The sequence below is a fragment of the Trachymyrmex cornetzi genome, unplaced genomic scaffold, assembly GCF_001594075.2.
Source record: "Trachymyrmex cornetzi isolate Tcor2-1 unplaced genomic scaffold, Tcor1.1 scaffold293, whole genome shotgun sequence".
NCBI classification, from domain to species: Eukaryota; Metazoa; Arthropoda; class Insecta; order Hymenoptera; family Formicidae; genus Trachymyrmex; species Trachymyrmex cornetzi.
This window is the reverse complement of record NW_017297618.1, coordinates 40,834-56,497: the sequence shown is the minus strand read 5'-3', so window position 1 is coordinate 56,497 and position 15,664 is coordinate 40,834. Positions and strand designations below refer to the sequence as shown.

At 39.8% G+C, this 15,664-nt stretch overlaps 1 protein-coding gene across 3 annotated transcripts in view; it reads left to right on the top strand.

Annotated features, from left to right (window-relative positions):
- The window catches only part of LOC108762310 (zinc finger protein castor homolog 1), a 99,331-nt gene extending 87,027 nt beyond the window's left edge, over window positions 1-12,304 (top strand). The window contains exons 7-11 of one of the 3 annotated variants that reach the window (XM_018509252.1): window positions 5,963-6,541; window positions 6,933-8,567; window positions 8,905-9,003; window positions 9,137-10,052; window positions 10,201-12,304. In XM_018509252.1, coding sequence (XP_018364754.1) covers window positions 5,963-6,541; window positions 6,933-8,567; window positions 8,905-9,003; window positions 9,137-10,052; window positions 10,201-10,705 — 3,734 coding nt within the window. In that variant the 3' untranslated portion in view covers window positions 10,706-12,304. The remainder of the gene's footprint in view (window positions 1-5,962; window positions 6,542-6,932; window positions 8,568-8,904; window positions 9,004-9,136; window positions 10,053-10,200) is intronic. The other 2 variants (XM_018509253.1, XM_018509254.1) reach the window with 2 other exon arrangements.
- The last annotated feature ends 3,360 nt before the right edge of the window (window positions 12,305-15,664 follow it).

The window sequence follows — 15,664 nt, the reverse complement described above, 5'->3', positions numbered from 1 at the left end:
TTATTCAATAAAATTATTTTCAAAACTGAAAAGCTGTAGCTAAATTTTTAGATATTTCTGCAAAATCGTTCTTTTCTTAGCGTTCAAAGGAAGGAAATTTTCGAGATTTTAAATGCTAGGTTTTATTACTTACTAGATTTACAGGTGAATAGTTTTCTTGACACTCGCGCTTGATAAAAAAATGGCAAACAGATCTGTTCTTTTGGATGAAATTATAGTGGGCATTCATCATCTTCATCATCCACATAATAACGTTCATTCTGGAATCCGATGATTATTGCTCCGAGAAACGCAGCGTGCAGCAGAAGAAGAGGAAGAAAAGGAAGAAACGTACAGCTGAAGGATAAGCGAGCGCGCTGGATGGATCGAGAAGCAAGAGATAAGGAAAAACAAGTTATACAGAAAGAAAGAAGGTGCTAAGTAAACGGGACAAGGGACCATAACGTAATTTTGACAGAAATAACGCCGCCACATTTGCTGAAAGACAATAAGTTCGCGACACTCTTGCGGATCTTAGAATAGTTTAGTGTCGGTTGCTGTCTTTCTCTTCCTTTCCGCTCACTTTCTCCGTTTCTCTCTTCGCCTCTCGGTTCTCCTTATATCTACTCTTACCCCATATTTCTCCCTTTGTACGAGTGATGTTGGCGCCGACATACTCCGAGCTTGCTGTCGTTCAAACAGACGCTGCAAATCTATCAGTCACTAGAGTCATCGATTGACTTTTATTAATACAAGCAATCGCTATTGACACATTTAGTTACTTATTATCGAATTGTATTCAGATATATTCAGATATGTTCAGATTATATTAAAGATACGATATATGTATTATAAATTTTTAATGCAAAATGTCTCTCGAATTACAGTCTATTAACTGTAATTTCGTCAAATATATATTTCATTATGTCATTCATAGTATCTTGTAGCAGCCATCATACATTGGAAACAAAATAAAGATAAGGAAATTAGCCTTTGTTCGCTCGCCATACGGCAGAAGTGCTGCAATTCGATATGAAGTATTCCAGCGTTGATTCTGGGTTATTAAGTCGCATCTGGTCGGCGGTACCATTCGCGAAGCCATTTTTCCGGAAACAATGTCGCGACGAGTACCATTGAGGAAGGGTTGCAGACCTAACCGGGGGTTGAGGAAAAAGCGACGAATAAGGGCACGTCCGTACCTCGTGCCTGTTCATGTATTTCTTTTTTTTTTTCACTGGTATTTAGAACCTCTCGAGAAGAAAAAGCGTTCAATGGGGGTCGCCGTGGCTAAGACGACGAATCGGCGAGCACAGCGGGCACTCCACGTATTATCCAAACACGCACTTTCGTAGGTTGCGCTAACCCCTCTGTGCGCGCGTATAAACGTGTATGTGAGCGCACGTGTAAGTGCGCAGAGCGAAAGAGCGAGAGAGAGAACGATACACATGAGCGCGCGATGGAGGCAGCGACCGTTTTCGACGTGTACCTCGTATAAAGGGTTATTCGCTCGGCCTACGGATTAAATGATAAAAAAGGAAAACGACCCTGAAATACGGGGTCTTTTCAGGTTCGGGCCTTTTTGAAAATTTTAGACTCCCTCCACGCCGCGCCTCTCAGACAACCGTCCCGCTTCCATCTCTCTACGATTTCGGGATCGGGCTCCCGATTCCCCGCTCCCTGAGCAGCTTTAAGAACTACATATAAAGGGGTTTGAGCTCAAAGCCGCTGGATGCGAGGAGGAAGGGAGCCCCGACTACGTGTCGTCCTGGGGGTTTCACATATTTTTTAAGATTTGCTCTTTAAGCCCCGTCACGTCGTGCATATTCTCCATTTGGTGCCATCAGTAACGGCGTGATTCCGCGTGGGTGGTATCCTCCTCGTTAAAGGGGAGTATCAGATCGTCTTGCGTTTTTTTCTGCAATGCAATAATAGATGTAATGAGCTTTCATGAAATTTAATTTTTTAATTTTTTGAAGTCTAAAATCTTGAATCGTTGACTTTGATAGTATTGTTGTTTCTCGCTATTCAAATAAATTTAATTTTAATATAATTCTAATTAATTAAATTTATTTCATTTAACTGACAATGAGTAAAATAAGATTAATCGAATATTAATGAAGAAAATAATATGATAGAATACGAAATATTCTATTCTTCTCAGTAACATCAAGCATTTTAATTTGAACGGTAACGTCATTCGTTCTGCACCGAGACTGCAAATCGATCGGTTTTTTTCTCCTCAAAGCATTTCAAGGCCGCGGTGTGTTTCACTTACATACCATCACGATTTTGGCACGCTTCCCGGTTTGCATAATAAGCCATCGAAATATTTGACATTCTTGGATATAGAGAAATTAATCGAAACCGTTCAATGTTCATGTCATATTCTCCTGAGAACTCTGGCTGTTTAATATTTATCCTCAATTAATACGTTGATGCCTTATTGTATGTTAGGCCTTGGCCCGGGAAAGAGCACTCCTCGATTACGTACTTGAAGCTTTGATCCGGCAAACAACATATCGGTCGGCAACCAGCGCGGATTATAAATTTGTGCGAACAATAGTTTCCCGCAGTGTGAAAGCCAAAGGTGTCTTTAATAATCAGCTATGTGAGATACGTGACATCGAGATACACTGCGTTGCGTAATTATCCAGCCAAAGGATAAGTTAATCGCCGTAACCGAATGTTACGCAACGGCGCGTAACTGGAAGCATATCCGGTGACACCGGCGCTTATTATTAAATCGGCCGGAGTTACTCGACTTCGCCGAAGAACGATCTGATACACATGAGTGCCAGTAGAACTTTTAGATTCGCGAAAGAAATAATGTGAGGCAAAAGACTTGCTGCTTCCATCCAAAGATGTATATTTCTTATTTATAACGCGGGAGAATAATGTGCGCCGAATTCTCCCTCGCCACACTTTTTTCCTTCTCGTAACACTCGTCTCTCTTTTTTCTTTTCCTCTTTTTTCCTTTCTTAGTCCCTCTCTCTTTCTCTTTCTTTCTTTCTGAAGACTAAATTCTTTCTCTTTTTGTACCGAGATACGCTCTTGCAGAAACGCACGGGCAGCCAATGTACGCGCGTTCCCTCCGTTCCTGACGGGCACATATACCACGAAGAGCGGGGAGTCCCCGCGAGCCACGAGAAATATTCGACAATTTTTAAACTCGTTCCTGAACACGCGGGCATTCAAACGCGCGCGCAGCCTTGCAGTCAGCAAGTAGGAATTTCTGAGAATCAGCCACGTCCTGGTAGGGTGCACTGAATGCTGGATGACGCGTGTGATAGATGTTGGTGGGATTAGGACACTCGAGGCCCAGAGGACACTCCGGTTTTGGGCAATGTGACGCATGATTTGTTATCGTTCTGTGATCGGCTCCGTGGCGTTCGATAAATCAAAGAAAAGCAGTCGCAACACGCCTTTGTTTTTAATTCGTTGACATGATCCAACTATTATATACAATTATCTTTTCATACGTCACTCATCTCATGCTGCTCAGTATTTTTAAAAAATTGAAGCTATTATCGCGTTTGAATTATAATAGAATAGGAATTCCTTTCAAGGAATACGAAAATGTATACATCCTACACAGATTATTCCAGCAATATTTCAGCAACATTGTAATATTCCACTAATATTGTAATAACACTACAATGTTGCAGCAAGCTTCTGTGTCGTATGAGGTTTTCACTACTTAGGTTTCATATTTTAAAAATAAAAAATAGTACCATTTAGGTTTCATTTTTTAATTTGGTGCAACAGTTTTTTTGTTTGAGAAGCACCTATATTTTACATTTTTTTTTTTTTTTCGAAAAGTTAACTTTTTATAATAATTATTTTATAAAGTCGCGTCGCACGTCTCAATTTTGTAGATTTAAATTTCTTCGGTATACAATGTATCAATCTAATACCCAGCAAACAGCATAAATGAATGTTTGTAGAAGAGGTTTGCTGTTCACGGTATTCGACATGCCCGAATAATAAAATTTAAATAATTCTGGCAAGAAATGCAAATGCGGCCGCTTGAGAGTGCTTTAACTGTAGAATTATTCGTTTAGGTAAAAAAAAAGGGGGGGGGGGGGAGAATGGCATGGTGTGCGCGCACAGTTTATTTCCATCTCTCGTGTGCGCATTACCTCGGGAGATAATTATCGCGAGCGAGGATTGGTCAACCGAATTGCGTTTCGCGCTCAATATTTTCTTGCGTGCTGCGGCCGTTTCGAGTCTTTTAGAAGAGCTACGAACGCGCGCGCCGAGGTAAATGCTTACGTGCCTCCCGCTTTGCCCGCGGCCACGCCGCGCTTTTTGCATATGCGTATTGCGATCGGCCCGATAGTTTTTTTTTTTACGCCGACCATTCTTTCCTCTCCCGCGCTCTCCTTTTTTTTCTGCCCTCTCTCTTTTATTTCGCGGCATACCCATACGCGCGCCCATCGGACAACCAGTTTTCGGTCGCGCGGGAGAGTGCCATAGGTCGACGAACGGCGTGCTCATAACTCGCGGTATGTGTATCAGAAGTCATTCTGGTATGCGCGACTCCTCTGGCGATATGAATGTGAACCGTATTATCCAGAATGATAGTATCGCCCAAGAATACACGGTCGGTAAAATAAGATGGTTGCCTGTGGAGGAATGTATACCAGCGACCTACAGCTAGTATCGACCGAAAGCTATTTGACTATCGCACGGAAATCCGAAAAGAACTCGCGCAGATTTCTAGGGCAGTTTGTGATCCATTGAGATTTGTTGAGCTTTAAAAATGTTGATATAATTTTTGGATTTTTAGTATTTTACAAATATTTTGTTATATTACTATAGCACATTTTGTGCTATATCGAATTGTATTAACGTAATATTCACTTTAAATAAAAGTGAAGAATCTTTCTGTCGAGATATTCTTGTTTATTTGATTTAATGTTCTGAAATATGCTTTCGTACATCGAGTTATAGTCGATCTAATTTAATAAATAAGATTTTCTCACGGAAAGCTGAAATGGAAACGTCGCGCAAATTTTAAGATCACATTCAATTTTGAAATTTGATACAACTTTTATATTTATAGCACTTTACAAATATTTTGATACTGTATCGTATTTTGCGCTAAATAAAACTATGTATATATACGAGGTCCGATAAAAAAATAAGCGGACTTTTTGAATTACTCGGCAACAGAGCGTCCTAGCGACGTGCGGTTTGCAGCACTACAATCGTTATAATCTTCCGAGTAACTGGTTTTTTTTAAAATTGTTTACATTTCATTTAGTTTCAGTCATTGCTATTTGAGTGCAACGTGTTTTAGTGTTCGTGGCGATTTTTGCCTCGAACTGCATTTTTATTTTGGAAATTGATTTTAATTTTGGGAACAAGAAAAAGTCGCAGGGAGCAAGGTGTGGGGAGGCTGGGGGAGGATAGTCATCTGATTTTTGGCACAAAACTTGCGAATTGACAAGGCTGAGTGGGCAGGTGCATTGTTATGGTGAAGGAACCATGAGTTGTCTCATCACACCTGTGGTCTCTTTTTGCGAATTTTTTCGCGCAATCTTTTCAAAACGCCGTCATAGTACTGACTAGTAGTTGATTATTTGAGACAAAAATTGCAGAAATTCATTTCGAGGCGAAAATCGCCACGAACACTAAAACACGTTGCACTCAAATAGCAATAAGTTACTCGGAAGATTATAACGATTGTAGTGCTGCAAACCGCACGTCGCTAGGACGCTCCGTTGCCGAGTACTTAAAAAAAAGTCCGCTTATTTTTTTTATCAGACCTTATATTTACTTTGAATTAAATAGAAACGGACAATTTGCTATCGAGCAATCTTGTTTATTTGGTTTATTAAATGAAAATCAACTGAGATTAAACATACGTGAGTGATAAACGCCATAGGGGTTTATTTGAATTAATTTTTATATTTTTCGTATACGTTGACGTATCAGTCGTTTTAATTTAATAAATTAGATCCTCCCTCATTTGTCGCAGCCTTGCTCAGGCAGAGTATGTCTCCGGTGGCGGATTCTCTGATGAGTGGTTCCAAGACATCAGTGTCCCAACCAATCATCGATTATTCCCGATATGTGAGAAGATATGCATCCAGTCAAGAATGCGGCAGTACATATTGCAAGGAACTGGGTTGTAGGGAACACTTTCATTGTCTGGATTGTAGCGGAAGAGTGTTCGTGAAGAAGGAAGAAATGATCAGGCACTTTAAGTGGCATAAGAAGAGAGACGAATCTTTGCAGCACGGTTTCATGAGGTACTCGCCGACGGACGATTGCTCGGAAAAGCACCCTGGCCGGTCCTGTCCGCACAATAGAAAGCAGACCCACTATCATTGCATTCACGAAAATTGCGACAAGGTATACATATCGACATCGGACGTGCAAATGCACGCGAATTACCATCGCAAAGACTCGGCCATCATACAAGAGGGCTTCCAGCGATTTCGGGCCACCGAGAGTTGCGCGACTGACCATTGTCCGTTTGCTGGACAACGTACCACGCACTTTCACTGTCGTCGACCGGGATGTCGGTTCACATTCAAAAATAAAGCCGATATGGGTAAGAATGCTTGCGTGATTAATGGTCGCCGAGGTTCTAGATCGCGCTTATCGTCAATCAAATCCTTTTACCGGAAACTTATATAACATGTCAAACGTTACAGATTTAATTCGCATACTAAGAAACAATTACGTTGATAAATTTTGTATTTAACATATCTTGTTATATTCTCTATAGACTCTCTAATCAGAGACTGACCATAACAGCCGTTCATGTTCTGACAAAATCCTGCAAATAAGAAAAGATATGTGCCATCTTGCTCTAACTAATGCGAATTACCAGAACTAATCAAAAAGGATCAATTTCTGATTAGAAGTCATCTAATATTGTTGTTTCAAATTTCCGATGATTTGATTTGATCTACAAGGTTTCTTTTATTTTTCTTTTTCAGACAAGCACAAGTCTTATCACATCAAGGACGAGCAACTAGCACGCGACGGTTTCAAGAAATTTATGAAATCGGAAGCCTGCCCTTTCGATCAGTGCCGATTCTCCCGGGTTTGCAATCACATTCATTGTATACGACCGCACTGTAGCTACGTTTTGCACTCGTCCGGCCAGCTCTTTTCACACAAGCGAAAACACGACCGTCATGATACAGAACTTGCTTATCGGAAGTACAAACCGGTCACTACGGTAGGTGGTATTCGTCCACCTGGATCATGGGCACCAGATGAATTAAGCGCTCAAAGTTTATCTTTAAGTCTGAACGGTGAGAGCTCGAACGAAGGCAGAGGTTCTCCATCGTACTATTCTTTGGAAGATTCTTTTCAAAGTGCTAGCGACCTCGCTATGGATCTCACCGCTCCGACCACGACCATTACAGCCACCGGAAGTTCCGTTAATCTCGAGCAGCAGCAACAATCTCAACAACTCACCGCCGCCGAATTGGCCTATCTGATACCGGCCATCTCGGATTGCGCCTGTAATGCCGGCAGAGAGCACCACCATTGCGGACTAGACCGCTGCGGAGCGACCTTGAAGGATCCCCGGGAAGTTAGAGAACATCTAAAGGAACATGAGACGCAGGAACGCATAACGGACGCTTTCTTTGAAGAGGGCGGCTGCGATGATAATTGTCCGTATGCGGACAAAGAGAAGCATTATCATTGCAATTGGGAAAATTGCCGAGAAGTGATACTTTCCACTGACAAGCCATTTCGTCGATTGCAACATTACAAGATTCACGAGTACAGCCGACAATTAAATCTCTCTTGTTCCTCGCATGCTCTTTCCTCCGATGTCACATTGACCCACCTGACAAATATCGATGCGATGTTCAGGCGGAAGCGCGGTAGACCTCCTAAAAACCGCGTGATAGAAATCTGGTCAGGCGGCGACCCCGCGACACACACTCACGATTCGCCGCAGGCGATCTTCACGAGTTTTAAGCTCCCCAAACCGCAAACTCCTAATTTAATATCTAATATGCTAATGGATGATCGAGAAGGCAGCGTGTCGCCCTCGAACAGTTTGGGCGAGCCCGACGGATTCGCTACGTATAACTCAGAAGGATGTCCGGACACGGCCTGCGTGCTTAGATCAACCAAGCATCATCATTGTTCTCAATTACGGTGTCATTTTTCCACCGATCGGCCAGACCAACTGCTCATGCATAGTAAAGATTTTCACGACAATGTCGACATACCGCCGGGCTTTGCCTTCTATGACAAGATGGTCGACTGTCGACTGGCTGGCTGTCATAGTAATCGCGTTAATCGGCATTTCCATTGTACTAGACCGAATTGCGGGTATTCGTTCGTTAGATATTCAACAATGGCATTGCACGAGAAGCAACACTCCTGCGGTCACGTCGAACCTTGTGGTCAAGAGTCGAGCAATCAAGAATGTCAAACACAGCTTCAATCGTTGGTCCAGGAGACGAAACCGAGAATCCAGGTGAAGAATCCTGCCGAGTTGATCGAGAAGCTTGACGAGAGTCTAACGGCAGCTGATCAGGAGAGCAGATCGATAATCGAGGACAAGGAATCCGAACTTGCGAGTCCCGATAATGGCAAGACTACCGGTAAGTATGAGAAAAGAGCGTACTGATCAATGTACCATAATATTTGGGCAAGTTTCATTCAACAAAAATCTTTTTTTTTTTTTTTTTAAGAACACGTCAAATACTTTCTTCCACTCAAGTACATATGCATGCTTTTCTTGCACGTAGTCGCACATCAGTTTATATGTCACATTTTGCGTTTGTCATTGAAGTAGGATACTCTTCGCTATTCTTCCGTTGTTTTGTCTCATGAGAGTGTTTGTTTTATTTTCTCATGTATATATACTATATACACGGTGGTTGTATTCATAGCGGGCTGTATATTTGAAGTGTTGGTTGTTTGGTTGATTGTTGCTAGTGGTGAGGGCGGCTGGCACCTATTATCCGGTCAGCGGACCGCCGAGTGAACCCGCACTTCCGGGCGTCGTGCTATCCATGCGAACTTCCGTGCACCAAGGTTCGTCTGTCTCTTTTCGACCAAGTTTTGTGCTTTTGAGAGTGTTTCTGTATTAGTAAATTAGTTCTCTTACTTACGTCTATAGCGTTTGTGGGCGTACGATCCAAGCTCAGAGAAATCTTTGACATTGCAGAATCGCCGGTTATGCCGTCTATGAGCACTACCTCGCCGCACACCTTGTATGGACCGGAGCAAAGCTGTAGCAGGCCGTTCTGCAAGTTGAAACGCAAGAATCATTATCACTGCAACGCGTGTAATCAGGCTTTCTCCGAGTTAGATCGCTTGGTTGCGCATATAGCGAAGCATTCGACCGGCGCCATTCTCAGCCAGCAGCAACACGACATGGTTAGCCCGTCGCCTAATCAGCTACAGCATGATTACATCACACAGTTGTCGCAGAAACACGACTTTATGTCGCCGAACGCTCAAATGGCTCAGAACATTCAAAATTTTCAGAGTCAAATGCAACGGCAGATGCAACAGACTCTCAACCAACAATCTCAATCGAAAGACATCAAGTTGGAAAAACCGAGATGTAGTATCGATATCGGTGTGCAAAACGTCCCGAACGTTAAGCGGGAACCGTCCGAAATTGCATGTAGAGACGAAGGCAACAATACTGCGATCGATAATCATGAAAACGGTCAATTGGCGCAACCACCAATTCAACCTAGCAATGTGCAACAACCTTCGATACCGACAAGCTTCGAACTCGATCTCAGTCACGGCTTTCACTTTCCGAGCCCCGCTGTGATGGCCGCGATGAACCAACAGATTGCCTTGATGAATCAGGCCTTACCGCCGTTTCTTCAACATGGTGGGATGTATGCCGGTGGACCTGGACTGATGTTTGCGCCCGGATTACCACCGACCAATTTTCTCCCACCTGCGAGAGACGAAAATCCTCTAGCTTCGCTAGCAGCTAATCTTAATTTGAATAAACGATCTCTCTCACCGCCAGACGCTAATTCGGCGGAAGCCAAGAAGCAAAGACTTCATCATTCAATGCGTATGCTGAAGGATGAGCCTGTACCAGAAGGATATGTCAGGTTGGTATGATTGCTATTGGAAGAGTAGTTCTATCTTAGTAAAAAAAACTTCCAACACACACAGTTGTAAAATAAATATTCTGTTGAACATGGCTATTGTTTTGTTGATAGTTGATTGAAAATTCAATTTTATTTATTGCTGTTACAGATTCAGATTCAATGAGGACTGCAGGTATCCTCATTGTGGCTACAGGGAGCATCAAACTCACTTCCACTGTATGCGTCAAGACTGCGGCTACTCGTTCTGCGACAAAACTCGATTTGTGCAACATACCGCAAGGCATGAACGGCTGGATACCTTGATGGGAGGTGATTTCCAGCAGTATCGGGCTAACGTGCCATGTGGCAGGGCTCAATGCGCGTATACATCATCCCTCGGATCGATGCAGAACAAGGCGTCACATTTTCACTGTTTGAAGTGCGACTTCGTCTGTACGGACACGAATAAGGTGGTTGCTCATCGACGGCAACATGCCAAGCTGGACAGTATCGCAGCAGCAGGTTTCCAAAAGTTTACACCCAGTCAACCGTGTGGAGCTGTGCAGTGTCAACACTCTGGCAAACAGACGCATTATCATTGTTTGCAGTGTCAATATGCGGTATTGGGTCTGGCGCAAATGTCGGCGCACAAATACCGACACATGGACACCTAACGATCTCCCGTAGAATTCCTGCGCGTTACAGGATGCCCGAATAAAGCATTACTTTGGTCCCTGTAGACATTCCCTAGAGAATGGCGTTGCCCATTCTTCTCCCGACTAGGTGGAAAATCGAGCGAAACCAGTAGGGGACTAGTCAACGACTTCGTCGCAACTCGATGCCCACCGTCGATAATTGTCCCGCGTAAAAGAAAGTCTAAACGGTCGTCCGCGAAATTTCGAAAGACGCCCATTAAAAGACAAATTCCTAGTCCCTATAGACATTCCCCGAAAAAAAATACTTGAGTACCTCGATTGTTCACGATCGAGCAACGTTCCTGGTAATATGAATGATCAGTGGCAACCGGTAGGGGGCTAGTCAATAACGTTTATCTTCAGAACGAGTACTATTAGGTTGAGAGCTTCGAATCAAGATACATTCGGTATCTGTGGCTACGTCGAGAAAACGTTGAGGCGATTCGGTCTTTTTTTGTTTTTTGTTTTTGTATATAAAGTCTAAGCACTGAGGTGACGAACCGGCGACGAAAAATCGGAGAAACAAACGCATTATCGAGCAATCTTTGCAGACTCTAGTAAACGCTTCCACGTATAAACAAGAACTTTGATACGGGATAAATTCAATCGAGAATTACAAGATTTATGTAGTCGAATCTCAAAGTATAATTCTTCCGGACCATGAATCTTGAGAACCGGGAACGAGAACGAGGAATGCGAGAATCTGGCGTAGCACTAAGACAATAATACGAAGACAAGTCTATAATATAGCTTTAGCATGAAAAAAAGACAAACTATAATATTTAATAGGAGAAAAAAGGTACCTTGTACATTTTTCCTTTGTTAGTGTCATTCTGTGTACCCTCCGCGTGAAGTCCTTACGACAACCTAGATAATAGAATAGTTTAATGCATTGTCCGTAAAGAATAAAGAAAAATAGTAATATGAAATGGCAAGTCGGCGACGCGACAATTGATACTCTGTATGCATTGTGAGATAGTAGGGATTAATGCGATTGTCATATCTTTCGCTTTGGTACTGAAGAAGTGAGAGAAAGATATCATTTTCCTATCGTCTAAGCACTCTAGGCTGTAAAATTAAAAAATGCCTGTTGCGTTATGTCGGCAATATTAGCGTTCCTATTGCGCATTCGATAACGAGAAGATTCAATAATAGTTACAATATTGAGTGCTCTTTATCTTTCTGATTGTCTTTTATATTTGTTGTAAAAATTTTCAGGACAATTGCTTTGTATGTGTCTTTCGATTAGTAATGGCAAATTATTTATTTAATTAATTCATGTAATAGAGTTCGATTGTGCAATGACAATGATCCGTTATAACTCAATAAATATAAAGACGAAATTAGAGAAAAAACAGGTGTAAGCTTCAAAGAAAAAATCGACTAAAGGAGAGTTTTATCGTAAAAATACTGTTTTTTTTTTTTTTTATTAAAATCCTACACAAGAGATATAAAATTCATTTTTATATACATCGTTAAAACGCTTCCCTAATAGCACAGATCTTCAAGGGACGTTCCAAAGAACATTCAGAGAATATCCCTATGTTCTAATAACGTTCGCTAGAACGTTTCTCGAATAAAGTGCTATTAGAGTGTGTCTGTATTATTTCGATATTATTAATACTGAAATAATACATGTAAAACGTTTTAACAATGGATATAAAAAATGAATTTTATATTTCTTTATTACTTTTTATAACTTTAAAAATATTTAAATATTATTAACTTTAAATGTGTCCATTGCCACCGCCACTTTAGTCATTGTACTATAATTTTGATTTATTGCTATCTTGGTACAGATATGTTTTGGAAAATTGAATTTTGAACTAAAGATAGCATTAAATGTTTAAAAAATATATATTTCTAAATAAAAAAAATACTAAGTTTCGTGTTAACAATTTTTAGTCTTTTTCAATCATTTTTATCTTTAGGCGAAATAAAAAGGAGTAGTTCTGGAGGGTACGCGATGAATATTACAGTGAATATTACCAGTATTGATAAATTGAATGTTAATTAGAAACACTGCGAGTTGAGACACAAAAATGGAAGAATAAAGAAGTGTGATGATCGTTGAACGATCAAGTTAGAGAACGTGATAATTAAAAGTTCGAAGAGATAGAAGTTATATGTGGAAAGTTATTATATGGACAAAGAAGATAAAGGAAAGAAAAAATATATTCAAGTATGTTCTAAAAAAACGGTCGCTGATCGACATAATGCAAAGCTGTTTAATATATATGTGTATAGAATATATGTATTGTGATTGGTATGAATCGTTCGAGAGGAAGGAACAGATTTCTCGCTTCTTCTATTCCTAAAGCACGCTCAAACAATGATGCGATTCCATTTTTCATTCGATAATTTATTTTCTCGCGTATATAATCTCGCCGTATACTTCTTATCGTATTAAGAGTATCTTCGTTGTCCTTCACTGAGAAAAAAATTGTTTATTTGTTTTTATTTCTTTCGATGGAGAATGTATATATTTAAGACAAATATAGTATGTTTAACTTAATGCATACATTCTTTATAAAAAAATTAAGACGATTTAAATTAATTTAGTTAAATGAACAATTTTCTTTCTCAGAGTTCTCGTTTTTAGACGCGACTACTCACACAACATACTTTATTCGAGGGACGTCTTAAGAACATCCTTAAGATGTAGAACGTATTCTGAACGTCTTTAGAACGTCTCTTGGAGATTTGTGTATGAATAGAGAAGAGACAGCATGAATTTTTACATTAATCAAGTTTATCTCTTCGCGACAAGATACAGTCCGTTTGCACAGAAAGTGATAATAATACCGGATGAACGATAAGGAGAGTATCCGGAGAGCTTAGCGCGTATGTTTTCGCATGAAGACCAAAAGAAATGCACACATAACTTCTCGGCGGATAAGTAAACATAACACATAAAAAAATATTATGCGACTGCTCGGCGAGAGATACGCTGAGGTGCCTTTAGGATCTTTTCCGAACTTTTGTAGAACAGTGCCTTAGCAATTTAACGAACAATGAATATACAAGAAACTATTTGTTCAATATAGCAGCAGAACCTAATTGATAATCAGATCACACTGTTAGACCTACATTTCATTTGTAGCTATGATCGAATTTCGGAACAGATTACTATAATTACAATCATGTTTACATCGATAGATCAAACGAAGACTGAATTCTAATTCTGAAAGTTAATTCTGAAGATAACAATTTCTTAAAACAATCATCGATTTCGATGATTATATCAAATGGTTAGATTTTTCTCCGATTTTTAACTGCCTGACCGAAAAACGATCATAGATTTAATAGTAAATGGAAGATGTTAGTGCCTTAAAGATACTACAATTAGATTAAATGCCGCAGAGTGTAGTCGCCGATATTTAAATGGCCATGTTCTAACGTTTTTACATTTTTTATGAAATGTCTATAATTTGTTTAAAAGAAAAAAATATTTAATGTGTTACAACAACAATTTATCATCGCCGAGAACCTTCTTGATTTGTCACATTAAAATTTGATTTTATATAATATTTTGTAAAAGATTTCTTGGAATTGTATTCAACATTTCACTCAACAATTTGATGATGTGAAATCTGTTTGCGCGTATGCTGTAATTAATATTTTCAGTAAAAATAATCTCTCTCACACAATGTTGCAACAACAAAAATACTTTCGAATGTTTAGTCTTTGAATATATTATGAAGACATTTACACTTTGTGATGTCACCAGAATGTGTCTGCTCCCAATTAAGATATCGCCACGACTGTTTTTTTTTTATTAAGTGATTAGTCAACATTTGCTTCAATTTATGATATTGTAAGTAGACATTGGTCGACTATAAATTTAAAATCACAAGAAGATATCGTTTTTATAAACATATACGTTGTTACTGTCAAAGTCCAAAACCCGGCAAAAATATAAATAATTTCTCAAGTAAAAAGAATCTCATCAAATGTCACATATCAAAAACATTGTAATAAAAAATCGTATTTTATCTTTGACAGTACTTTTACCTGCAGAAGAATATTAATTACGTAGCGACAATAATTGTGAGATAAATAATTATAAGATAATTATGTATCAAAATGAACACCTTGATAAATAATGACAAAATTGTTTATTTAATTGAAAGTCTCATCCGTATAACCCAACAATTATGGAAAAGTGTATTAGTGAAATTTTCGAAACAACAATACAAACAGTAAAGTTCACGAAATATTAAAATTTAAAAGGTTACATTTAATTCTTACGATTTTTCATTTCACACTATTGAACACATAAACAACCAAGTGAGACGAATCGATCGTGATTATTCTAGGGGAACCGATTTATATTTCGATCGGTCGAGCCCTCGGAAGTGAATCGAGGATCTCAATGTTCTAATAGTTTTCCTAAAATATTACAATAGTAGCATTCCATAGCAAGTCGATAGTTATCGATCCTGTCCACGTCGACGGTGCGTCGTCCTTACGCGGCAGTTTAAAAATCGTGAGGAAAGTTCGTCGATCTTGTGGTATCGTGTATCATATCAGCGATGTAACGCGATATTAATCCTAGAAGCAAAGAAGAAAACAAAAAAAAGTCGTTCTCAGAAGATATCGTTCGCATCGGGAACGTGGAGAGGCTAGAGTCCAGCCATTAAACAAGTGCCATAAAACCACGCTGTAAAAATTGAAGTACTGTTTTGCTATATTAAGTCAAGAGACACTTGCGCGGGACTATGGAAGATTCAGCATGTGGTCGATAGACAAATCTGTATAATATTTATTTAGTATTTAGGATCGAGGGATGCGTGAGAAAAAGAAAAGAGGGTGAACAGAAAACAATAGGAATAATTGAATGAGAATGAACAAAATTCATCTGCTTGGAATGTAATTGCGAGAGGTGAATTTTGATTGAATATTGAGTGAAAAATAGAGAGAGAGAGAGAGAGAGAG